Source organism: Tachypleus tridentatus, chromosome 4 (assembly GCF_004210375.1).
Source record: "Tachypleus tridentatus isolate NWPU-2018 chromosome 4, ASM421037v1, whole genome shotgun sequence".
Taxonomy (NCBI): domain Eukaryota; kingdom Metazoa; phylum Arthropoda; class Merostomata; order Xiphosura; family Limulidae; genus Tachypleus; species Tachypleus tridentatus.
Genome location: NC_134828.1, coordinates 7,315,656 through 7,343,517, shown reverse-complemented (window position 1 = coordinate 7,343,517; position 27,862 = coordinate 7,315,656). Strand labels below are relative to the sequence as shown.

At 33.3% G+C, this 27,862-nt stretch overlaps 1 protein-coding gene across 3 annotated transcripts; it reads left to right on the top strand.

The window, feature by feature from the left end:
* Positions 1–254: 254 nt before the first annotated feature.
* On the top strand, positions 255–27,280 carry LOC143248521 (U1 small nuclear ribonucleoprotein C-like). Of its 3 annotated transcripts, none has more exons than XM_076496942.1 (7): positions 255–413; positions 2,623–2,664; positions 17,299–17,407; positions 19,694–19,807; positions 21,136–21,279; positions 22,589–22,650; positions 27,068–27,280. In XM_076496942.1, exons 3-6 carry the CDS (start codon positions 17,371–17,373, stop codon positions 22,627–22,629), a joined length of 336 nt encoding a protein of 111 aa, XP_076353057.1. In that variant the 5' UTR covers positions 255–413; positions 2,623–2,664; positions 17,299–17,370; the 3' UTR covers positions 22,630–22,650; positions 27,068–27,280. The 3 variants fall into 3 exon arrangements, with proteins under 3 accessions (XP_076353057.1, XP_076353058.1, XP_076353056.1); XM_076496943.1 differs by having other exon boundaries at positions 22,589–22,668; XM_076496941.1 differs by lacking the exon at positions 22,589–22,650 and having other exon boundaries at positions 256–413.
* Positions 27,281–27,862: the final 582 nt, after the last annotated feature.

The window sequence follows — 27,862 nt, the reverse complement described above, 5'->3', positions numbered from 1 at the left end:
TTATTTGAGAGCGCCGTATAGTAAAACTAAAGAAATTCTTGAAGTTGGTTTTTTGGCACCTCATTATTGGTATAAAACAAGCAGAAAGTTAATAACAATTTATTACTTGCATAATATTTCGATACTCTTTGAAATAATGTAATTTGAATTGCAATTTTCCAACCATTTCTTTAAAATATGATACAATTTTCTATGTTTATTTATGATAATTAAAATATTCCTATAAAAAATGTATTTTCTAAAGTGACGCTAGGGCACTTTGTCCTTACCATCACATTTTAGAAGAGGGTTGGAATTATCATTGTGTTAAAGTTATTCTTAAAAGCGAAACGTTATTTTCAGTTAAGACTTCATTTGCTTTTTAACGTCAACATAAAATATACCGAAGTTTGAGTAAGATAAACTATGCCAAAGTAAGGTGAATTATATCTCTGTAGTTTTTGTACTTTATTTATTTACACTAACTCGCTGCCTGAGTTTAGGCTGTAGCGTTGTATTTTGTTGTTCCACTAAATATGAACTAGTGGTACTAGTGATAAAACATTTTTAGCAAACGTAAAAGCAAACTATTTCGTGGGTCAGCTATCTTATATATAAAGAAAATGTTGTCGTAGATATTCAGTTGTCTTTATGTGTTTAGATATTACAGAATAACTTGACTCTCTTGATTAATTTGGCAAATAAACTTTACTTGTAGTAAGTTATAATTTGGACCACATATTTAGTGTATATAACAAACCATTAAGAAGAATGAGTGAAAAAAAAAATGAGTGGGGGAGTTTGACACGGTGGTGGATAAGTCACTAAAGCCATAAAGGCAGTGTTCTGTTGCTAAAAGAAAAGTTAATTGAATTTTAAGGTTTATTTATAGTCATGTCTTGGTGTGTTGTTTGATTAGTCTTTTTAGCCATCCAAGTAGTGTACTATTCTATTAGTAGGGTAAAAAAGATTTTGGGTTATATTTATAGAAATGTTGAATATAACTCTAAAGCCAATAATTTTTCATTTCATTATGTAGGTATCTGGTTAGGTTACCTTTTGAATATTGTGTGCAACCAAAGGAAGCATACATAGTGATTTGTGTACATAAATAATAACTATATAAGGAAACAAAACTACTTAACCAGATTCTCGGGAACAATTGTTCTTATAAATATCTTGTATAACATTTAATCAAAATCTCTGAAAATTGAAGTACTCAAATTTACTGCAATACTGTTGAACATACGAGGTCTGTTAAAAAATACGCGGACTTTGAATTGCGCGGCTCCAGTTGGTTCCAGGGGAATCCGCTTGGTGTCGCTAGGTTTGCACAGATCAGCTGATTACGACGCCATTTCCCGATTGCAGATATCTTCATTTGTGTATTAGCTACACGGTTTTAAAAGAAGTGCAATTTTTTCGTTTGGCGGATTTCAAAATGGAGCAACGACTTGCTGTGAAATTTTGTGTTAAACTTGGAAAATCTGCGACTGAAACTTTTGCTATGCTTAACATGGCTTACGGTGATGTTGCTATGAAGCGTACGGCATGTTTCAAGTGGCATGAACGTTTTAAGGATGGTCGACAGTCCATTGAAGATGATGAGCGTCCTGGACGTCCTTCCACGTCAACTGACGACCCACACGTCGACAAAATCAACACCCTGGTGCGGGTAAACCGACGTCTGACTGTCGGGGAGCTTGCTGAAGAGTGTAGGATATCAGCTGGATCTTGTTACGAGATTTTGACCAAAAATTGAAGATGCACCGCGTGCTGCGAAATTTGTGCCTCAGAACTCGTGAGTTATTGGCCAAACACTCGATCACTGTTTCCCCCCCCCCCTACTCACCTGACCTTGCTCCTTGCAATTGTTTCTCATTCCCCAAACTCAAAAGACCCTTGAAAGGAAGAAGATTTGAGACGATTCCCGAGATTAAGGCAAATGCGACGAAGGAGCTGGAGGAGATTACAAAAGAAGCTGCACCAGGACTGTTTCAACAAGTGGAAACACTGTTGGGATAAGTGTGTGCGTTGGGGAGGAGAGTACTTTGAAGGAATCCCAGACCTGTAACTTCTAAATAAAGTACATTTTGTTTTATGACGTCAGTCTGCGTATTTTTTGAACAGCCCTCGTATTAAATGTGTGATTTTAATTTAAAGTTAGCAAGTTTGTAAGACATGATCTTTCTTTTCCAAATTCATGTTGACTATCTGTAATATCAGACTTGTCTAACTGTTCTTGTGTGATTCCTTTAAGTATAGACTACTAATTTCCAAATCACTTAACATAAAACTGATTTGTAATTACTTGAAGATTTTGTAGTTTATTAAAATTCATGTGATGTTGGCTAATCCTCAATCTTCTGTCACCTTACTACTTTTAAGTACATTCATTAAAATTCAAGATTAACACCTCACAAATGTACTCGGTTTCTTCTTTCCTTCTCCAGGGATATATTACCTAAAAGAAAAGATTATATTGCCTTATATAGTAGTTAACTATTTTTCAAAAGTATTGATTGTATCGTACCTTGTCATAAAAATTTGTTGTTTTGAACTTCAAAAATAAGTAATGTTTAATAATGTGATATAAGTAAGCTGTACTAGTAATAATATGTTTACATTTTTATCTCCTTGTAGATACTACTGTGATTACTGTGACACATTTTGACTCACGACTCGGTGAGTAACGTTAAGTTTGAGTGTTTATTTCGTGACTGATTTATTAGATGCAGGGTTTCTCTGTACGTAAGTTATTGCAAAGATAGAAGTGTAAAAGAATTATATTATTTTTATTGTGTTTAATGGGTGTATGTAATTTTCTTAGTGCCATGTTCATTTTTGTTTTTTGTGATTTAATACACTTTTGTCAAATTTGGTTTTCATTTTAAAGATGTTACATATAGAATTGTTCATCATTTCATTTTGTTCATGTGGAAGTTCTTTGGAAGGATATTTTTCATCTAAACCATTATTTGACAAAATTCTGTGTGTATCAGTCTCTTACACCTGTCAAACCACTTGACACCAGCCTTAGGATGTATTCTTAGGTCCTCCAGGAAGGGAACAGCAGGATTGGTAGTTGTATCTCCTCCACTGGGAGAGGTGCCCCCAATTTACTTTCCTTAAATTATGTTCATTTAATTGGAAAAAATTAAACCAGTTATTACCAAATCTGATGTGTACCCATAGGGCTCCAGAGAAGTGACCTGGAAGGCTTGGCATTTGATCATTAGTTATCACCCCTGTTAGATTCTATGCCTTCTTGCATTCAACAGATGTATTAGCTAGGTTCATTTTAAGTGGATGAACATTTGTGTCAGTTAGGTCATTTCAATCAATAAGTAATCACTACATAATCAAGGAATTATAAATACTATTTTGAATCTAGTAAACATGTTTTCATAAAATATGTTTTCAGTAAACCTTCAAGTATTCTCTGCACATAAATTTGGAGTTTTTTAGTAAGGTTCTTTTAGTATAAATTTTATCTCTGAACTCTTAAAGTCAGTCTAACTTGGTGTGAATGTTAAGAATAAAAATTCCTTTTATCTTTGTTTTTATATTTGTATGAAACTAAAACTCCAGAACATCCTAAAATAGTAAGTAACTTGTACTCTGCTCTTTTCTTCATTGTAACACTAACAGTAGGGTAGAATTATCAGTTCACAATGAAATAAAATTTTGAAACATGAAAATATCAACACATTTTATTTCAGTGCATAGTTTATTTATAAAACTACTATTCACTTTCATCAGTTAACTTTTTACATATAGTTGTATGACATACAGTTCATTCATGTCTAAAATGAACACTTTACAGAAGAAAGATACTAACAAAACACCTACCTGCTGCATACATAACATTCTGCACTGTAACCTAATCAGCTAATCCTTTGTTAAAACTTCTTGCACAAAGTCTTGCATTTTTAAATGTGTTTTATAATGCAAATAATACACAACTCACTATTATAAAATATCATACAACTAATATAACTTTCTAGCTAATATTTAACTAAGTTACAATTTTTAAATGGTATAAGTGCTAAATTGCTAGTGGGGATATGTGGTTAAATCTGCCATCAGATTGAGGACTGTTGAAAGTTTTAAACTGGAAATAAGCTCTTTCTATTGGTTATAAAGAAGTACATTAAATAATAAGTGGTTTTCAAAGTGACCTCTGTTGTGAGTTGACAAAAGGTATGAATATCTAACTAAATGGAGAAATTAAGACATTGAAATTGTACATTGGACTTAAGAATTGTTTGTCATGGAGAAATTAGGACATTGGAATTGTACATTGAACTTAAGAATTGTTTGTCATGGAGAAATTAGGACATTGGAATTGTACATTGAACTTAAGAATTGTTTGTCATGGAGAAATTAGGACATTGGAATTGTACATTGGACTTGAGAATTGTTTGTCATATGTACAAAACACAGACAATGTGCATGTTGGAACATTGGTTTTTTACTAGAAGTAGAAATGCTACTGATTTAGGGTTTTTTTTAATTTATAACTTTGATAAAAACTTCAAATTATACCCAACATTTTAATGCTAGTGTTAGTGTCATAGTTTAATGATAAAGTAGTTTAATTAAATGCTAGTGTTAGTGTCATAGATTAATGATAAAGTAGTTTAATTAAATGCTAGTGTTAGTGTCATAGATTAATGATAAAGTAGTTTAATTAAATGCTAGTGTCAGTGTCATAGATTAATGATAAAGTAGTTTAATTAAATGCTAGTGTCAGTGTCATAGATTAATGATAAAGTAGTTTAATTAAATGCTAGTGTTAGTGTCATAGATTAATGATAAAGTAGTTTAATTAAATGCTAGTGTTAGTGTCATAGATTAATGACAAAGTAGTTTAATTAAATGCTAGTGTTAGTGTCATAGATTAATGACAAAGTAGTTTAATTAAATGCTAGTGTTAGTGTCATAGATTAATGATAAAGTAGTTTAATTAAATGCTAGTGTTAGTGTCATAGATTAATGATAAAGTAGTTTAATTAAATTCTGAAAGTAAGCATATGAAATGTAGTGGCATGCAGAGAAGTCTGATTTGTATTTAGGGGGTTAGGTTAACCACTTGTTTATTGAATGTGACATAATTGGGTCACAAGTGACACACACTGTGAAATAGTTACTTCCTGCAAACTGTAGATGGCAGAATGTTTGTCATAAGGTTTTCTTCACACATTTGTTGTGCAGGCTAATTGTTTGACTTTGAGAGCCATCATGGTGAATAGGTGTGGTAAATATACACTTGACAAGTGGCACTGGGAAAAACATCTGTTAAGTTTTGTGTCATATATTTATACATTTCATAGTATGCACTATTCAAATGGAGAAAAGCTAATATGTGAGTAGAAATTCCAGTAGTCTTTGACCCAAGTGACAATAAATCTCCAAGAACTACACCACAAAAAAAAACACACACCCACCCAGAAAACTGTAATGTTGTAAATTCCTGGAAAACAATCCCAAACTGTGTATCAGAATTTCTACCTGGTTATTTTCTGGGAGACCATGGTATAAATGGTATTTGATCAAAACATAACGGCAGTGCAGATGTGAGGAGCAACTCTTGATAAATAGTTTGATACAAACAAGGAAGAAGTTAAAGATAGTTAGTAAATTAAAACAGCCTACAAAGATTAGTGTGTTCAGAAGTCAAGAGAAAGTTGTTGTTATCAATGTTACAAGTGCAGATAATTCACAAAATAAAGCAAGTAGAATGTTTGAGCACAAAATTCTAGTGTGTGTAATCTTTAAAGGAAGATGTAACTATTGATGAAAATTTAAAAGCTAGCATTTATTCAGTAAAATCCTTTTAAATATTTTAAATAAAATTGTATGTGTCTGTAATCCTGTGGTGATGGCTTCTCATGTAATGTATACACTGGTCAAAAGTATCAGTGATCTAGACCTTTCATTAGGTAATAGTTCTTAATATGATAATTCTATAATTGGTATATGTCTTATTCTCAAAGGTAAAAAATGTTTAATTATCTTGCCAAACACAACTTAGAGAGAAGTGGATATGCTGTACAACATAACCATAATGTAGAAAGACTTAATAAGAAACTGGTTTCTGTATTATCCACAATGAGTGATGCTGCATGTGTGATCGATATATAATTTTTTCTTAATTTTTTTTTAAAGACTCAAATATAGATTATAAATTTTGTTAGATTATAGTGGAATTCTATGATGTTCATATTGTGATTTATGACTTTTGGTTATTTCAAATGTGGTTATGTATAAAACCAAAGTTTCTTTCGTGTTCTCTGTGTGCAAAATTTGATAAGGCTTGGTAACCTATGGCAAGTAGCAATCATGTACGTAGTTTGTAACTATAAGAGTTGTTTGCTATCCTTTATTTACTGGCTTGTGATTTAAGGAAAGTAAGTTTAAGAACTTTTGTTAATATTAATAATGTACGTACATGTATGATGTGTAACAAGTGAAATGTGACTGTATATTACAAATAACTTGTCCTCTAACACAACCAAGACAGGCCACTTTGCAAAGACTAAAGGTCAGTTTGAAATGTATTTAGGAGCTTTTAGAGATTACACAAATATTTGAAATTTTGGGCTGAAGAATAATATCTATCATAACATGAAAACCTTCACACATACTAGTAACTAAACAATTTTATTTTTAAATAAATCTTTAGTAAAAATACTTTAAAATTTTTTTGTGTACAAGAAAAATTTGTTTACTAAAACTCAACCAAAGTTTGTGAAGATGTTCTTGCCATATCAAAAGTTATAGTATAAATATCTGAGGTGTGTATACAAACTTGTGTATTTTATATTGAGCTCATCATGATAAATACTACGTTTTTCTCTAACTTTCAGTTTTATGTGATCTCCTTCTTTGTCTAATTTTCTGTTGCTCATGTTTTAATATCCTAATTCTTTTCTTTAAATATTCCATTTCCATTGTTTTATGTGGTGAAAACAAAGTCTTGTCCATGTAAATGGAAGTTGACATGCTTTCTTTAGTGTACACAGTGGTAGGCCACATTTGTAAATACTATCTGCACTACATTAATGCAAAGAATAAATTTACTTTACCATTTCACAGTCATATCAAAAGAAAACTCGCCAACTAATTCACTGTGATGACTAGACAACTTTACTATCTTGAAATAAAGTTCAGCTATCTTTTTGATGTTTCACTGACCCAGAACTTCATCTACCCATGACTGTACTAGAAAATCTAATGTCAAATCTTTAGAACTTTCTAGGCCTAACTCAACATTATTGTTACTCAGTTCTATTTAACAAATTACAAGAATAAAAATAATTTACAATGTTGTCTTATAAATTTATGTAATTAATATTAAAATTTAATGAAAGTAGGCGAGGTTTATTCTGTGCGTATTGTAATGCTTGCTGATAAACCATAACCCTCTTACTATAATGAATAACATGCACTTGTCTGGGCATTGTCCTTCAGCCTTGACAATGACGAATGCCTGTTCATCGTGTACTTTCTCTTATTTGTGGTTGGATCTTTTTCCCAAAGTGAGATATAGAACCATAACTTGAGATATTGAAGTATGTTACAAGTAGTAATGACTTCATAGCAAATTAGCCAATGATTAGCCTTGAGGCAGATACTAATACCCAAGATATCACACCTGGAAAAACTAGTTTTGGGCAGTTTTTGTAGGTCATATATTGTAGGTCAAAATCACTTAGACAATGTCTGATATTGAAATAGATACTAGTGATAGCAGAAGTGTATATATTGCAGGTCAAAGTTACTTAGACAATGTCTGATATTGAAATAGATATTAGTGATAGCAGAAGTGTATATATTGTAGGTCAAAATCACTTACAAGCTGATGAAACTTTTGACAATGAAAATGAGTAATTTAGTGCTCATAAATTGAACCCTTTCAAATGTTTGCTGATTGGGCTCCTCTACTTAACATTTTTGAAGATGGACCTAGTCCAGAGCCAGAATTATTACATAGTTTTAGGAGTTGACACTGCTATAGGCTTCAGTGAAAATGAGCATTCTTGATTGCTTCAGTGATGTTTGACACCTGATGTTATAAACCATGTTGTGTCCTGTGTAAATGATAAAGCTGAATTGTGTTTAATACAAATCCTCAAAGGACATTGTAAATATCATGTTCAGTATGAAGATATCAATCACTGACATCTACACCTTTTTAACTTTGTATTTTTGTACAGAAACTTACAGTGAAATGAACCAGTACTTGGGAAGGTATTCAAACTAGGTGTTCATTTTATCCTGTGTAACAATCACAAGCAGAGATGGATATTAGTCGACAATAAAATTTTGGTTTAGTGAGGTTGGTGACATAAAGAACAGTGTTCCTTCTACATGTTTAAATGCATGTTTGTTGCTAATTCAATGGAAAATGTTGATGCAGGTGAGTGCATTTCCACTGATGGCCCCTCGGTGTGGATTCCTGTACGTGGTGAGGGGACCTACCAGGGAAGGTTCTGTTCTATCTGGTTACCTTCTCTGGGATCTAAACATCCACCCAAGTGTTTGCCATGCGTGGTGACCCGTGAAGGGGAGGAGAGGATCCTGGTGGTTGAGGGGTCCAACCCTAACACACCATTTTGGCCTCAAATTCCTGTAGACGGGCAGCCTTTGGGTGGCCCCCTGGTCAATCGGCTGGTCCACTTGGGCTAGAGTCAACCAAGTACCAGTGTTGGAAGTTCTCAACGGGTGTTGTGGACATTGTGCCTGATGCTGGTGTTTGGGTATAGTGCTCACGAAACCCTGGCGTTGCTGCATTGTCCGTACGTGACTTTGTAGTGTGTCCCCTTGTAGGGCTCCATGATGGGTGGGGTCAGTGGGTACCGAAATTTTTCCTTTTTCCTATGGATCCTCTAAAAAATTTAAATAAAATTGTAAAAAAACAGTCAATGGGTAGCGACCACGCCTTGAATACTCAGAACAGCAATCTTCAACATCAGTAACACACGCATCCTCATTTTCTTATATTACATTCTCTTTCGGAAAAACCTTTAGGGCAAATGTCCCCATTTTTTTATTCAAAAGGGACTAGAGGGACTTGCTGGCTCTCCAAAGTCAGTAAAGAAACTTCAATCTGGTGACATATTGGTTGAAACATCCACATCCCAACACAGTGAACTTGAATTCAAAGGTAATTGGGGATATACCTATTGAGGTTACACCCCATGCTACATTGAATTCTTCGCGAGGAGTTATTGTTGAAAGGGATTTGAAGAACGTTCCTGAGTCAGAGATTCTCGCTGGTCTTTCCACTCAAGAAGTTTCTGCAGTGAGGCACATCTCCACTCGCAAAGATGGAGTTACACTGCCAACAAATACCCTCGTTTTAACATTTACTTCACGTGCACCTGCCACCATCAAGGCAGGTTATCTCATTTGCAGGGTTCGGCCATACATACCAAACCCTCTTCGATGTTTCCATTGTCGGAGATTTGGCCACTCAAAGACATCTTGTCGTGGTTCCCTGACATGTGCTCGTTGTGGAGGCAAGGACCACGATGCCTATGACTGTGACATGAACCCACATTGCGTAAACTGCAATGGTTTTCACCCCCTCTTACTTTCATTCTTGCCCAAAATGGTTGGAGGAAAAAGAGGTGCAGCGTTTGAAAACGACACATAACATTAGTTATCCTGAGGCTCGGAAATTGCTGTCCACAACTCCATCTCGGACATATGCTGCTGCACTTCATTCCACAACTACAGTGGGAGTGCAGATAGATCTCTCTGTGCCTCCAAGAGAATTGTTTTCAAAACAAATGAAAAGCCTTTTGACCTCCGTGGTTAAAAAGGTTGATGAATCGACTTCCACACCCATCTCTGTTCCTCCCATACCTTCCAACAAACCTCAAGATCCACGTCCTTCAGTTTCAAATACAGGCATTTCTTCTGACACATCTTTTTCTCCCACCACAAGAGACAAAACAATTATTCGTTCGCGTCCTCAGTCACTGGATTCCCCTTCCAATAACAAAAACCTGCCCACCTGACCCAGAGCAGGATCCGTGGAAGTTGATAGACCTCCTCCAACTAAAGACAGTAAAGAAAAAAGACGTGGTCGTAAACCGAAGGGTTCTCCAGCCACTTCACCTACCCGTTCTTAAAAATGGCCACCTAGATACAATGGAATTGTCGAGGTTTACGTTCTAATCTGGATGATATCAAAACGCTGATTGCTTCCTACCATCCTGTTTGTCTTTCTTTACAAGAAACATTTCTCAAAACTGCTGATACTGTCTCTATTCGGCAGTTTTCTCTGTACAGAAATGACAGGTTGTGTGATGGTCGAGTACATGGAGGGGTGGCACTGTTGGTTGATCAACACGTGCCCACCCTGTCTTTGTCACTCAACACACACCCTTGGAGGCTGTAGCCATTACGTGTTTCCTTGGGTCATACCATCACTGTTTGTTCTCTGTACCTGTCCCCTGGAGAGACGTATGATCAATCAGATCTTGATGCTCTCGTTGAACAATTGCCATCTCCATTTCTAATCCTAGGGATTTTAATGGACATCATCCCTCTGGGAAAGTGCTATTATTGATGGGAGGGGCGATCTTTAGAGCGGATGCTCTCTGATCACAATCTTTCTCTTTTCAATACTGGTTCTTCCACTTATTTTCATGCACCTAGTCAGTCCTTTACCGCTATTGATCTCTCAGTTTGCTCCCCTTCATTATTCTCCCATTTTTCATGGAGGGTTGACAGTAATCCACTAGGCAGTGATCATTTTCCGATCCTTTTGAGAGAGACTTGCCGTGGTCGATGCCACCCTACCCGCGTGCTCCGTGGAAGCTGGATCAGGCAGACTGGTCCACTTTCACTGCTCTCGCAGAACTTGATCCTGCCATCGTAAATCAGCCATCAATAGACGACTGTGTAGCAGCGGTAACTGACTGTATTACACATGCAGCTGCTCAGTGTATTCCTAAAACCTCGACACGCTTTTCCACGATATCCCTTCTACAGCTTTTGTGTTCACTTCTGAACTGTATGCCATATCTCTTGCCCTGGATCATATTGCAGCTGAGCAGTACTCCAACTGCACTATTTATACTGATTCGCTTAGTTCTATACTTGCCTTGGAATCGCTACACGTTAGCTCACATCCTATTCTCGCTGATATTTGAAACCGACTGGCCCATTTTTCATTAGCAGCTACTTCAATCCAGTTTTTCTGGATACCAGGCCATGTTGGTATTCGCGGGAACGAGCTTGCAGACATGGCAGCTAAATATGTCTGCTTCAGTACCATCACTTCTATGCCTATTCCGTACATGGACTATGGTGTTGTCTTCAAGGCTCGACGCCGTGCCAGCTGGCAGTCCACTTGGAGTGAGCAACGTGACAACAAACTTTTTCAAATCAAACCCAAAATTGGACTTTGGCCATCAAGCTTCCGTAAAGTTCGGAAGGAGGAAGTTGTTCTCACTAGGCTATGCATTGGTCAGTTTTTTAACTCATCATTTTCTTTTATCTGGAACTGAAGCACCAATGTGTTGTTTGTGTAACACTCAAATCATTATCAGCCACGTTTTACTTTCTTGCCATCGTTACAATTCTCAACGACGGCAATATTTTAAACATATTTTTTCCCAGGGTCAGTCTGTAACATTGGACAGAGTTATTGGTGATGGTGACTCTGTCCACCTTGATAAAGTTTTAATTTTTAACGGCCATTAATCTTTTTAATCTCATTTAAGTGTTGCATATTTATTCATTACACCTTTTTAATTGTGGTTCCTTTTTTACAGTTTTAATCTCTCTCCTTCAATTTGACATAGGACAATGGCCAGAAGATTAAATAACTCGACACCAGGACTGGAAAGGCCAACTTCAGGTGACTAACGCTACTGATTGAACTCTCCGTTTGAACTACTCGTTAGTCGTCCTGGCGAGTTGTTATTATACTTTTGCTGCATATCATTTCACACTTTTACTATTTAACTTTTTAGTACTGGCCATATTGACTCGTAACCCGGAACCAGGGCTGGAAAGACCAACTTCAGGTGACTGACGGTGGTTCTTGAACTTACCTGTTAGTCTTCCTGGTGGGTTATGATCATTAACATTTTGCTGGAGTAAATATTTTATAACTTTGAAGACTGGATGTCACCATTGGTTTTTACACCATTTTCTGTTTTAATTGTTTTGTTTTTACCTTCATTTACTTTTACAAATTTTACTCCATTTACTTGACTTTATCTTTTTATTGGACATTTGGCTACTCATTATTACGATTTTGCGGAGTGTCTTTTAAAACTTTTATTCTTTTACATTTTGATAATAGCTGCTATGACACATAACCCGGAACCAGGACTGGAAAGACCAACTTCAGGTGACTGACGATGGTTCTTGAACTTACCTGTTAGTCTTCCTGGCGGGTTATGATCATTACCTTTTTGCTAGAGTAAATACCTTACAACTTCTTATACTCTGCCTTCTATCTTAACATTGTAGACTAGGTGTCAACATTGGTTTTATACTTTTTTGTTTTACCTTCATTTCCATTTATGTCTATTGCTACATTTATTTATTTTTTTACATTTTTACCGAATATCTGGTGCATATAGCCTCGCTGCTTTGTGCCATAAAACACTCAATCAATCAATCCACTGATGGAGTCTTAATGCTATGGAAGGGGCAACTTGGCTTTTTTGTCAGTTTAGAAAGGACAGACAATTGAGGTTTAGAATAAAACTATGTGCAACAATAAAAAGAATGGAATGACTATAACTTTAGTGTTCACTATGGAAAAGACCAGTCCACTCAGTTAGACATTCCTGGTGCTAACCAGCTTTTCTCCAGTGAACAAATAGCTGTATATTTGGCACAGTCTATTCTGGACCAAGGACATCACATCATTGTTCATGTTTGTTTTTCTTTTTAGATTCTCACAAGACTGATGATAGCAACTATTTGTTCAAACAGGTCTTCCCAAGAAGTTTGAATAGTGCCAACAGTGCTATAAGGCAGATTCTTAAAGGAAAACGAATGGGAGAACAAGAAAACAGTAGATGTGGTAACAACAAAGTATGCAGCTGGAATGGTAGAAAAGATAAATATATTGTGGAAGAATCCATAAAGTTTACCAGAAGCCATATCATATAGAAGAAATATGAGTACATGGGAGGAGTAGATATGGCAGACCCGCTCTTAGAACCATATGACCCAAATCAGAAATCCCATGCACAGTTCAAATAGTTAAGCCTTTGCCTGCTTTTGTGGATGGTCCTGAATGGTTATCTTTATACAGAAACAGTCAGTAAAAGAATGAAATTAAAACATTTACATTGTAACTTGTAGAACAACGGTTGATAAAATACAGTCCCAAGGACAGTGAGATAATCAAAATATGTGGCAAACAACCTTCACTTCAAACGAATACGGGGTGGTCTGTGCATTGGTCAATATCCCTCAGTTGCCTGCCATTTAGGTGACACACCACTGATGTCATATTTACTATTCTAAAAGGATGGAACAAAATGTTGCATAGGCTATCCCAGAAAGCCAGGCATATGTTCGCTGGACCATTGAGTAATAATCTATTTTAAGACATTAGAATATATATTAAATGTCATTTAAAACTTGTTCCTGGTATTGTACGTCACCTTCCCAAAGTTGTGGAGAAGGGAATAACGGTATTTGTATAATGAAGAGGCCCAGTATGATCAGGTGGATAAGGCACTTGAATCGTAATCTGAGGATTTTTGGTTCAAACCCCATTCACACCAAACATGCTCGCCCTTTCAGTTGTGGGGTATTATAATGTTATGATAATCCCACTATTCATTGGTAAGAGTAGCTCAAGAGTTGGCAGTGGGTGGTGATGATTAGCTGCCTTCCCTCTAGTCTTACACTGCCAAGTCGGAGATGACTAATGCAGATAGCACTCATGTAGCTTTGCATGAAATTAAAAGCAAACTATAATGAAGAATAATTTTGACCTTTCATGGTTCAGAACATAATGCAAATTTGTCTAATGTGCTGATGATGTGACCATAATCACCATTTATGGTTAAGAAACCCTTTTATTTTACATTTAATGTGAAATCATTCACTAAAATGTTTTCTACAACAATAATCATATGTTTATATAGTATATAGGGTACATGGTTTATGTATACATATCTAATACTTAATCCTATACTTGGAGAGCCACCTACAATAAGCTTGCATTGCAAGAGTACCCTATTGTAACCACATAACACTAGGGCAACTGATTTAAGCTACCACTGACCTTTAAAACTGTTAAGCGCTTCTTATAAGTGTGAGGTTGAGCATATGTTGTAAACTGTAAGTGTACTTTGTCATGTTTCATGCATGCAATGAATGTGACAGAGGTAAACAGTTTTAACACCAACTTTCTTAGGAGTGATAAAAACATGAAAATTGATACATGTATGTTTTGTGATATTTGTTTTAATGATGAAGTTATAAATAGGCCCAGTGATAAGTTAACTTTGCTATCAGTATTAAATTTACCACTGTTGTTATTACATTCTTCTGTAGCTTGAGTTTTTAAAATTTAACAGCTGTCTTATCATAAGTCAACTGCCACTAATGAAAGCATTAATAGAAAGGAATTTCCCATAGCTCATTAACATTGCAGAAAATCTGCAATCATTTTAATTTAAGCTTTGTGTATCAGTTTTGACATGTTTTTATCATTCTTAAGTTATGGTATAAAAGCAGTGTTATGTATTAATTATGCATATACATATAAGTTACTTTCAGAGATTATGACATACTGGTATGTTATAAGAAATGTTTTAACAGTTTCCTTAACATGTCCATTTGTACAATTTTAAGGGTCTGTGCTACCTTCAGTAAACAAATCTTTAACAGCTTTCATTCTAAACAGGTTAACAGTATGTATTTAACTGTTAATTAAACGTGAACACTAAGCCTTCAGTCAACTGTATAAGATAAAGGAAGCTGCTATACTCTACTGTGTTCAATCATAATGGTTGCTTCACAGAAGGAACTGTTACCCTTTGGTGGAGATAGTGTGGTATCTTAATTTCACAGCCTTTAAGTAGTTGACAGTGTACTTTAAGCCATGGAGAGGTAGTAATGTAATGGTAAATTCCACTTTTTGTTAGTAAAACATCATCCAAGTGTTGGCAGTAGGTAATGTCAATTACCTGTCTTTTATCATGTATTGTTCCTAAATTAGAATTGGCTAGGATAAGTAACTTCAGTAGTCTTGGAAACACTAGTTTTAATTCATGAATTCCAAAACAATTCGATGAAACCAAACAATCCTAATTTTAATGAAAATGAGAAATCATAATGGTGGACATTTGATAACTTCAACAGTTGGAATAACTGAAAACCATAATAATAAGAAATATTAATTTTGATTATTTAGTGACTTTAATATAGTTTGTTATTCGAGTTTATCAGCAAACGAGCTTGGAGTATTGCTTGCCAAACATAAAAAGTGAGTGCATGAAACTTCTGTAAGTCAAATGTACACACACACAGACAGAAACTTGAGTGATTTCCATTCTGTATCATTATTGGGTTAGTTAAAAGTAAAACATTGTTTATTATTAGTTATTGTAGATAGTAACACAATTATACAAGATCAGTGTATTCAACATAGTAAAACATTGTTTATTATTAGTTATTGTAGACAGTAACACAATTATACAAGATCAGTGTATTCAACATAGTAAAACATTGTTACTGTCTACAATAACTAATAATAAACACAGTTATACAAGATCAGTGTACTCAACATAGTAAAACATTGTTTATTAGTTATTGTAGATACACAGTTATACAAGATCAGTGTACTCAACATAGTAAAACATTGTTTATTAGTTATTGTAGATACACAATTATACAAGATCAGTGTATTCAACATAGTAAAACATTGTTTATTAGTTATTGTAGATACACAATTATACAAGATCAGTGTATTCAACATAGTAAAACATTGTTTATTATTAGTTATTGTAGACAGTAACACAGTTATACAAGATCAGTGTATTCAACATAGTAAAACATTGTTTATTATTAGTTATTGTAGACAGTAACACAGTTATACAAGATCAGTGTATTCAACATAGTAAAACATTGTTTATTATTAGTTATTGTAGACAGTAACACAGTTATACAAGATCTGTGTATTCAACATAGTAAAACATTGTTTATTATTAGTTATTGCAGATAGTAACACAGTTATACAAGATCGGTGTATTCAACATAGTAAAACATTGTTTATTATTAGTTATTGTAGACAGTAACACAGTTATACAAGATCAGTGTATTCAACATAGTAAAACATTGTTTATTATTAGTTATTGTAGACAGTAACACAGTTATACAAGATCAGTGTATTCAACATAGTAAAACATTGTTTATTAGTTATTGTAGACAGTAACACAGTTGTACAAGATCAGTGTATTCAACATAGTAAAACATTGTTTATTATTAGTTATTGTAGATAGTAACACAGTTATACAAGATCAGTGTATTCAACATAGTAAAACATTGTTTATTATTAGTTATTGTAGATAGTAACACAGTTATACAAGATCAGTGTATTCAACATAGTAAAACATTGTTTATTATTAGTTATTGTAGACAGTAACACAGTTATACAAGATCAGTGTGTTCAACATAGTAAAACATTGTTTATTATTAGTTATTGTAGACAGTAACACAGTTATACAAGATCAGTGTATTCAACATAGTAAAACATTGTTTATTATTAGTTATTGTAGACAGTAACACAGTTATACAAGATCAGTGTATTCAACATAGTAAAACATTGTTTATTATTAGTTATTGTAGACAGTAACACAGTTATACAAGATCTGTGTATTCAACATAGTAAAACATTGTTTATTATTAGTTATTGCAGATAGTAACACAGTTATACAAGATCGGTGTATTCAACATAGTAAAACATTGTTTATTATTAGTTATTGTAGACAGTAACACAGTTATACAAGATCGGTGTATTCAACATAGTAAAACATTGTTTATTATTAGTTATTGTAGACAGTAACACAGTTATACAAGATCAGTGTATTCAACATAGTAAAACATTGTTTATTATTAGTTATTGTAGACAGTAACACAGTTATACAAGATCAGTGTATTCAACATAGTAAAACATTGTTTATTAGTTATTGTAGACAGTAACACAGTTGTACAAGATCAGTGTATTCAACATAGTAAAACATTGTTTATTATTAGTTATTGTAGACAGTGACACAGTTATACAAGATCAGTGTATTCAACAGTTATTTCTCTCTCTAGCCATCAGTTAGAAAAACTCATTGTAATGGACGGAAGCATAAAGAGAATGTGAAGTTTTATTATCAGAAATGGATGGAAGAACAAGCCCAAAGTCTTATTGATGCAACAAGTAAGCGTTTTTACAGTCTGTCCAAGCCTTATAATAATAATAATAATAATAATAATAATAATAACAACAATAACAAGTGTTTTTACAGTCTGTCCAAGCCTTATAATAATAATAATAATAATAATAAGAGTTTTTACAGTCTGTCCAAGCCTTATAATAATAATAATAATAATAATAATAACAACAAGTGTTTTTACAGTCTGTCCAAGCCTTATAATAATAATAATAATAATAACAAGTGTTTTTACAGTCTGTCCAAGCCTTATAATAATAATAATAACAACAAGTGTTTTTACAGTCTGTCCAAGCCTTATAATAATAATAATAATAATAATAATAATAACAAGTGTTTTTAGTCTGTCCAAGCCTTATAATAATAATAATAATAATAACAACAAGTGTTTTTACAGTCTGTCCAAGCCTTATAATAATAATAATAATAATAATAAGTGTTTTTACAGTCTGTCCAAGCCTTATAATAATAATAATAACAACAAGTGTTTTTACAGTCTGTCCAAGCCTTATAATAATAATAACAACAAGTGTTTTTACAGTCTGTCCAAGCCTTATAATAATAATAATAATAATAACAACAACAACAAGTGTTTTTACAGTCTGTCCAATCCTTATAATAATAATAATAATAACAACAACAAGTGTTTTTACAGTCTGTCCAAGCCTCATAATGTGTGAATGATTTCACAAATGTTGGATTAGCCACCACAGTCCCATCCTGTAGCTCTAAAATCATTTATATAATGATGTAAAGATGTCTTCCAGGGTTATGAGGTGTAGATAAATATCTTGCAATATATAATTATTTACTTAATTTCCTCCTGTATTAATAGATAGAATTTATTTAAACATTTTTAATTTTTGTATATCATAAAATGTATATTTTCACAAGTTTTCAGTGTTACATTAGCTCAACTATGTTCAGAAAGTTTGGAAGGTGAGGGTTACACATTCATTAAGTCAGTAGCTTTTTTTACTTCTATCTTTTAAACAAGGAGTCAAAACTGTTATTTTAATATCTTGTGAAACCTGTATGTTTTGCTGTATAAACATAAATTCAGTCTTAACTTTCATAACTGTGAGGCGTACATGTTATATTTATTGCTTATGTTTTGTAATACCTGAAAATATTTAAATCACCAGAGAAGAACCTCAGAAATAGTAGTTCTAATAAATAATATATCTTAGTTTTAAGATTTTTGTTTTGCTAGGTAAAAAATTATACTCCACTGATGTTGGATCTTTCAGGCAGTAAACCCCGTTCAAATGAAACTGGTTTTTACAAGAACTAATCTCATTTTTTAAGCAATTTGAAAACTTTCTCAAAACAATTCAAAGATATTTATGATAAATTTAATTTTGTTATATAGGAAAGAGTGTGACATAGTGGTGTACATTTTCAGTAAGTTATCACTTTGAACATGTAATTTGTACATAATAAAAACAACAAACTTTAACATTTTCGCTGTTAAGCCACATTTAATGTTTTGTAAATAATGTACATGTAAGTAAAATTAGAATTGTTTGGTACACAGGTTACTTTAACAACATTGTAATAAAATTAATTTTGGAGATTCATTAAAGCCAACTGTTAAGAAATTTAAACTAGGAATTTATATTCTTCTTAAATTATGTTCATAATTTATCAATACTTAAGTAACAAATCCTGCAAGTGCAGTTTTCTTGCAAGTTTGTAAGAAATTTCAAGTAAAGAGTATATTTCGTAGTCTATGGGTGGTAATGGTTACCTAAGTGAAGGAACCTTAATTTGGATAAGGCTGTACTGGTTGTGGTTACCTAAGTGTAGGAACCTTAGTTTTGATAAGACCATACTTATCTAAATGTCAGTGTTTAATAATGCATGTGAATTTCTCAAGCACACTTAATGTTCTACATATATGTTGAAAGAAAAGTTGGTACTTGTCTCAGTATCCAAATCTCTTCTCTCAATATCCATGATCCTGTAGTATATGAATCAAGTCAGTTTCATTTTCAAATAATGTTTTATATCTGTATGATGGAATATTAAATGTTAACTGCATTATGTAAGTGAAAATGGACTAGTATCACAATAAAACTGTTATTACATATACCTTTTCACAATCTAAAAACTTTTAAATGTTTAATTCATTTCTATGTTCCTTTTGCAGTGCCTCGTATAAATATACAATCATAAAATTATATGGTTATTTTATGTACAAAATCTTTTACTTAAAGAAAATTCTCTTACAGGGCACTTGTACCTCAATCACTTTTTTATTTTTATTTTAGCTGCAGCATTTAAAGCTGGAAAGATTCAGTCTGGACAGTTCCCACAAGGTCCAAACAAGCCACCAGCTGTTACTACTGGAGGAGCTATGATACCCCAACCTGTAGGTCTACAAGGTAGGTTTTAAGTAACTAACTGTAGTCACTGGTCCTAACTTTAAGAACTTAGAATGTGACTGATGGAAGAGAACTTGTGTTACTCCTTGCAGACGGTCTACAAGGTAGGATTTAAGTAACTAACTGTAGTCACTGGTCCTGACTTTAAGAACTTAAAATGTGACTGATGGAAGAGAACTTGTGTTACTCCTTGCAGACGGTCTACAAGGTAGGATTTAAGTAACTAACTGTAGTCACTGGTCCTGACTTTAAGAACTTAGAATGTGACTGATGGAAGAGAACTTGTGTTACTCCTTGCAGACGGTCTACAAGGTAGGTTTTAAGAAGCTAGGTACGGCTGCTGCTGGAGAAGTAGTCATGCTTGTTTCTTAGGTGTGTTGTAAGTATTTAAGTAGAATGAGGTTACTAATGGATAAGATAAACATAATTTGTGTATCTCTAAATCTATATAATGCATGACCTGGAACAATAATTTACTGAAATAAAGTTTGTAGTTAATTTGTATCACATTATAGTCTTGGCTTGTCTTTTGTAACAAAAAACAAAACAATATTCAATTAAGATATAATTGGTTGCTAGTATACTTACCCAAGAACCTTACGTTTTGTCTGGTTTTTAAATGTTAAAACAAAAGTCTACTTTATGGAGTTAGATATAATTAACATTTTGTTCAAATGAACTGTTACATTTGACACGATGATAAAAGATATTCATTAATGTTTATTATTAATAATTTATAATTGCTTGTTGTCATGACTTAGTCATATATATTTGAAATGTGAAGTTTTTTCTGTAAGTAACTTGATACAATCTCTAAGTAATTGTTATATGCAGTAGGATTGGTTTGTAGTTTCTTTTAAGTTATAATGTGGTTCTGATACCACTGTTAGTTTAATAAATGAAAAAACTTGCTGTATCTTTCTTTAACATTTTTAAATGGCTGATTAAGATAAGGTTCCAGTTTTGCCCTGTTTTTTATCAACATTTTTGGTTTAGGCCAAGCAAATAATCAAATTCACTGGGATCTAGTGAATTAAATTTCCAACTAGGTTTAAAAACTTACAATAACTTGAAAGTAACAAAAACTTGGAAGTGAATGTATAGAAATAGCAATGTTAAATGATCATGTGACATCAGAAATAACAAATACTTCATGAACACTTGCTGTTTTTTTTATAAAGGTGTGTACTTACATATAACAAATTTTGTGGAAAGTGATTAGATTTTTAAAACAGTTCTTTAAGGTAAAATGAAAGTGAGAGAGCCTTACATTGTCCAGCTTGTATGTTTTTACTCGAGTATTTATGTACATTATAAATTATTTTTAGGAAACAATGCTCGAACTCCTGGACCAAATCAGAGAATGCCACTAGTTGGCCCACCACCAGTTGGCCCCATGATGGGACCAATGGGAGGCCCTATGCCAGTTATGGGTCCACACGGACCAGTTCATCCGAATATGATGATGCCAGGTGAGTTAGTTCTGTTTCTACTGATAACACAAGTAGTTTAAACCTGATTTAGCATTCACTAGCCTACTTATTTTTCAGTGACTCTCACTTATGTGAACATTGTTTAAATAAGAATGAAATAATTTTAAGTTTAAACAATGTACAATAAGTACTTATAACATAGTGTACAATAAGTACTTTTAGCGTAGTGTACAATAAGTACTTATAGCGTAGTGTGCAGTAAGTACTTATAGCGTAGTGTGCAGTAAGTACTTATAGCGTAGTGTGCAGTAAGTCCTTATAGCGTAGTGTGCAGTAAGTCCTTATAGCGTAGTGTGCAGTAAGTCCTTATAGCGTAGTGTGCAGTGAGTCCTTATAGCGTAGTGTGCAGTGAGTCCTTATAGCGTAGTGTGCAGTGAGTCCTTATAGCGTAGTGTGCAGTGAGTCCTTATAGCGTAGTGTGCAGTGAGTACTTATAGCTGTTCAGGATAAACAAACGTAGTTTCGTGTTACAATTTCAAGTTGTTTGAAAGATAAATGGTAACTAACATTTACTTTGTTTTAAGGGATACAGAGTTACAGTCAGGGAAAATGAAATGTCATGTTTTACTGAAAAAAGTTAGAAATTTATTTAGAATGTTTCAGCAGCTCTACAAATGAAATGAATTTTGAGGTGAAGAAAAGTATTATTAATCTTTATATAAAAATCACTATTTTCTGACCTATGAGACAAATATGCTCAATGTAGTTACGAACAAATCTTTATTAAAAATACTTCATTAGAACAACCAAATTTTCGTACACAAAAGGTGAAAGTTTACCAGATTTTTAGAAGATGCACATACTCTATTAGAATTTATAACTTGGAAACTATAACAAGTACAACATGTTTGTCAGCTAGTTTGAAATAAACTGAGATAATGTGCCCTGGTGTTAGTGCATTTTATTATAATGGAATTAAAATTAAATAGGCAAAAGCTATAATAATAATAATAATATCAGAATGCAATCTGGGTTGTGATGATTGCACTTCCTTAGCTTTTTTTTGTGAAGACATTTTACTGTGCAAACTTCTAGAATCTCTAATGGTAACATTTTTACCATAATACCTGAAGTAGCATTATTAAATGGGGAAAAAAACAAATCTGTTATGACTTGTCATTGAATAGCAATAACTTTTGTAAATTTATTAGTATCGGAAACATAAACAGTAAACTGTGAATCATTATATATTGTACTATTTATAATTAAAGGACAGCAGTAAACAGTCTCTGATTGTTATACTTTTAACTACCTTACTAAAATTTATTCATTTTCCTTGTATCAATAGAGAAGTTACGTTGGCAGTGTTGGACAGTAGTTTCCTGTTGAGGAAGCTTGTAATGTTCGAGGGTAAAGATGCCTAAATAAGTATTTCACTCAACTCTCTATATAAGATATAAAAATCAGAATATAGATTTTAATGTTACTCTACGTTGTCATTGTACCAGTTTGAAAGTTGTTCTTAATTGGTTTGTGTGTTTAAATACCATTATTTAAGTTTACTTTTTTATAATAGTACATAAAATGTTAACATTATGTATTATGAATTCTTCATAATTTTAAAAACACAATATGGGGGTTAAGGTAATAGGTTAAATAACTATATCTTTTGTGTTCTGTTAAGATAATTTGTTTTTGAACAGTTTTTTTGCACTAAGTAGTTTATTAATTTTATTCTTACTTATTATTTCTTGAGTTAACACTGATGCTAAACTAAAACATCAAGCTGTTGCATATGAAATGTCAGATTTTCATGTGCAAATCTGAAACCCGATTTTTAGTGACTGAAACATAAATTTGTCAGAATAATATTGTCTGGTTTATTTCAGAAACAAAATCATATTTATACTGATTCTTATCACCATGGATAAGACTGATATTCATGTTATTTTCTTGTATGAGTTCAAGCTTGGTTACAATATGGCATAACATCAATCATGCATTTAGTGAGCACACAGCACAGCACTGGTTTAGATTTCACTCTGGTTTCAAAAGCTTTGAAAATAAACCTCAAGGTCCCTCTCTCAGGCAGCCATTAACAAGGAAGAATTGAAGGCCTTAGTTGAATTAGATGCCTGCCAAACCATAAGAGAACTTACCAACAAACTTATTTATTATTCAACAGTCTTCCAACATCCTGAAGCAATTGGTAAGGTGAAAAAACTCAAATTTGTACCTCTAGAATTGACTAAAAACGATCAGACAAGATGAGTTAATTTGTTCCTCACTCCTTACTAGTTAAAAACAATCCATTTCTCCATAGAATTGTCTCCTTACTCTCTACAGAAACAACCCATTTCTCCATGGAATTGTGTCCTTACTCTCTCCCATTTATCCATGGAATTGTCTCTTATTCTCTAGGAAACAACCCATTTACTCTCCATGGAATTGTTTCTCCTTACTCTCTCTGATATTTTCTCCATGGAATTCTCTCATTTCTCTACTGAAACAACCCATTTCTCCATGGAATTGTCTCTATTTCTAACCCCATTTCTCCATGGAATTGTCCTACCGGAAACAACCCATTTCTCCATGGAATTGTCTCCTTACTCTCTAGAAACAACCCATTTCTCCATGGAATTGTCTCCTTACTCTCTGAAACAACCCATTTCTCCATGGAATTGTCTCCTTACTCTACTGAAACAACCCATTTCTCCATGGAATTGTCTCCCTTAAACAACCCATCTCCATGGGTCTCTCATTTCTACGGAAACAACCCATTTCTCCATGGAATTGTCTCCTTCCATGGAATTGTCTCTCTCAGGGAAACAACCCATTTCTCCATGGAATTGTCTCCTTACTCTCTACGGAAACAACCCATTTCTCCATGGAATTGTCTCCCTTACTCTCTACTCCTCACGGAAACAACCCATTTCTCCATGGAATTGTCTCTACAACCCATTTCTCCATGGAATTGTCTCCTTACTCTCTGGAAACAACCCATTTCTCCATGGAATTGTCTCCTTACTCTCTCCATGGAATTGTCTCATTTTCTGACGGAACAACCCATTTCTCCATGGAATTGTCTCCTCTCTACGGAAACAACCCATTTCTCCATGGAATTGTCTCCTTACTCTCTACGGAAACAACCCATTTCTCCATGGAATTGTCTCCTTACTCTCTACGGAAACAACCCATTTCTCCATGGAATTGTCTCCTGTGACAAAAAATTGATTCTTTTAAACGATGATGATCCGTAGAATGTTTTAACTACAAAAAATTACCAAAACATGTTAAGACCAGTTTTTCACTGTTACAAGCTTATGGTCAGTGTTTAGTGATTAACAGCTGGTGTGATCCATTATTCATTTTAAAACTTAGGAGAAGCAATCACAACATAGGAATATTTTTGTGAACTTATTTGTCATGAAAACACCTAGTAACAGTCAGTTGCAGTGGACCCTTACTTCATGACAATGCTCGACCTCACGTCTCGCACATTACTGTCCAACATCTAAACAAACTTAAGTACGAAACTTTACCTCATCCACCATAGTTGCTAGATCTTTGCCCTAAAGATTAATAGTTTTTAAACATTTGGATATTTCTTTAAAGGAAAAAAAACGTTTGCAAAACAAGGGTCAATTGAAAGTGACTTCAAAGATTTCGTTGCGTCAAATGATGCCCAGTTTGTTAAAGATGGTATTTGTAAATTTACTACTTGTTGGCAGAAGTGTATTGAATTTAAGGAATTTGTTTTGATTTAAATAAATTGAATGACAAAAATATGTACTTGTTTTACATTTTCCTTTAAAATCCAACATTTCATATGCAACAGTCTATTTATGTGAAACACTTGGAAAAAAGAAAAATATGGTCTGAATTAAGAGAAACACAAAGAGATAATATTGATTCAACATACTTCACAAAGAATCTAAGACAAGAGTTGAGTGTTGGAATGAGAGAATTTTGTAAACCTGTTTGAAGTAATTTTCTTGTATTAAAAGATATTAAATAGAACTATAAAATAGTTTTGTTTGGGTGGAGGTTGGACATTTAATTAGTAGATATGTTAGATTGGTTTCTACATCAAAACATTTAACTGTCTTCCCACAACTGGCTGTAGATGATGAAAGGCAGAAGTTAACTTGTGAGTGTATTACATATTCTGGTTCGTAACCTCATTTAATTTCCAGTGACAACTGACTAGAATATTGTCAGCATTTGGATTTTGTCTGATAGTTGGGATATCCCCAATGCATTTGGGTGCCATTACCATAGACATTATCCACTATGATAAGCTGACAGTCTAAACCAATAACAGTAATGGAATATTTAATTCACTAGTGTGTTATAGTACTCAGTTGCCTGTTAACAATGAATGTAATCAATAGATGTTATTATTACAGTTTGTATTATTTATCTTTGTAATAGTTAAAATAGGGTCTTTTTTGTTAATCACCTGTGGTTAAATGTTAAGATAAACTACAGAATAATTTAACTTAATTTTAGAACAAACAGTTTCTCCTGTTGTATTAACCTAAAGTAAAACTATTGTTTGAGACACTGCTTCATTTAAACTGTGTAATTTTTCTATTTAATGAAATAACTAAATTTGCTTCAAAGAATGAATAAGAGAAAGGATAGTTAAAGTAATATAAAATAAACATTCACATTGAACAAAACTAAACCACAATTAACATCTTCTGGTATGTTTATTCATTTACCTCCACATTCACAGTGTGAATAAATATTTAAATCCTGTATTCAGTACATAAGGCTTGGTCTGGTGGCTGTGGTGCTCGACTCCCAGTCTGTGGGTTGCAGGTTTGAGTCCCTATTCAACCAACAGTGCTCGCCCTTTTGGCCATGACAATATTACATTGTTGTGATCAATCCCACTATTTGTAGCTCAAGAGTTGGCAGTTGATGATGACTAGTCATCTTCCCTCTAGTCAATTACTGCTAAATTAGGGACAGCTACTACAGATGGCCCTTGTGTAGCTGTGCATGCAATTCCAAACAATACCAAATCTATACTGAACAACTTTTTCTGAACTCCATAAGAGTTTAAAAGGAAAATTAGTTTGAGTCCAGTAACAAAACATCAAGTAATAAGTTATAACACGAACACAAGTTGCATACCACTTCATCATGCTGAATCACACCTGTTTATTTTTCATTCTGTAAACATCATTGAGATCCAAGACTAAAGAAGCATCAGTTTTATTCAGGTATTTTGTTGTCACTAAATTTTTCAGTAATAAAATTTCAGTGGTTTAGAAATTGGATGAAAAAAGAAAATGCTAATTGAAAGTCATAACAAGGTGACCAGTTGACTTTGAGGAAAGTTTATGTACTTAGTCTAAGCATGCTGATGAATCATTATGTGTGACAAATGTATTTTACCTTTTTTGTAGGCTGAAAACAAGTTTGTAACTTTAAGGAAGTGCTAACATTTTGTCTTTTTATAATTAATGATTTTTGTATACAGTGCTTTCTAACATGAAAGTATTTTTCCCTTTTCTTGTTTCACACTTTAAATGTTTATTCTCATAAATATGTGACTGCATTCCTACATACAAGAAAGTGTATTATGAAGTAACTTGTAGTCAAGAGTAGTGGTACTGACAAAATCAGATAATTATAAAATTAACTTGTAGGTTTGGTCGTTTACATAATAAATTTGACATGCATATAAAAATGTTTCTGTGTACATAGAACATTTTTATCTTGAGTATGAGCATTCTTTATTTGAACAGTCTAAAATTGTTGAATATCTTTGAATAATACTGTTAGTTAATCAAATGTTGACTTCTTTTCTAAGGTATGCGTCCACCAATGATGCCAATGGGCCCAATGCGACCACCGATGACTTCTGCAGGACAACAACCACCTGTATCTAAAAAATAGGATACATTGTATATTATCTTTCTCATGTGGTTAATCATTTTGGTGTTAATTTGACATTGTGTACTCACCATTCAACAGTAATTGTAAATGTTTTTAACAGTTGTACAATTAAAAGATTTATATTCCAGTTTGTGAATTTCTATTTTACTAATTTATATTATCCCATAAGAGCATTTTTTATCTGAAAAATAAGTACCATTATTTGTTAAAATTTTGAAGGTTCAGTGCATCAGAGAAATTTTAATTTTGTTTTATATAACACCAACACTAAATACCATGTTATTTCTTTTAAGATTTTTATATATCAATTGTATTTACAATTCAACTAGCTTAAATATGAATATTCAAAATAGGAATCTTTTTCCTTTGTTTCTTTTTCAGTACCTGTTGTGAGACCTGTGATAGTCTAAAGGACTGCTGTATTATACCCTTCAATAACAAATGTATTTAGTCAGGTCTGTAAATTTATTTCAGCCTTTGTGAAAGGATTCATAATGTTTCAACCTTGCACTAATCATTGTCCAGCTCCATGGCTATGTACCACAACCAAAAGCTTTTCTATTATTTCTGTCCCCCACCTTCTGAGCTACCAAGACTCGGGCAGAATGATCGCCTCTTTCCTTTTCAACTGATCGTCTCCATGATTGTCCTTCTATGCTGGAGTAACTCAAGTTTGCTCTTCAGTCAGTCTGGTAGTATATCGGTTGGA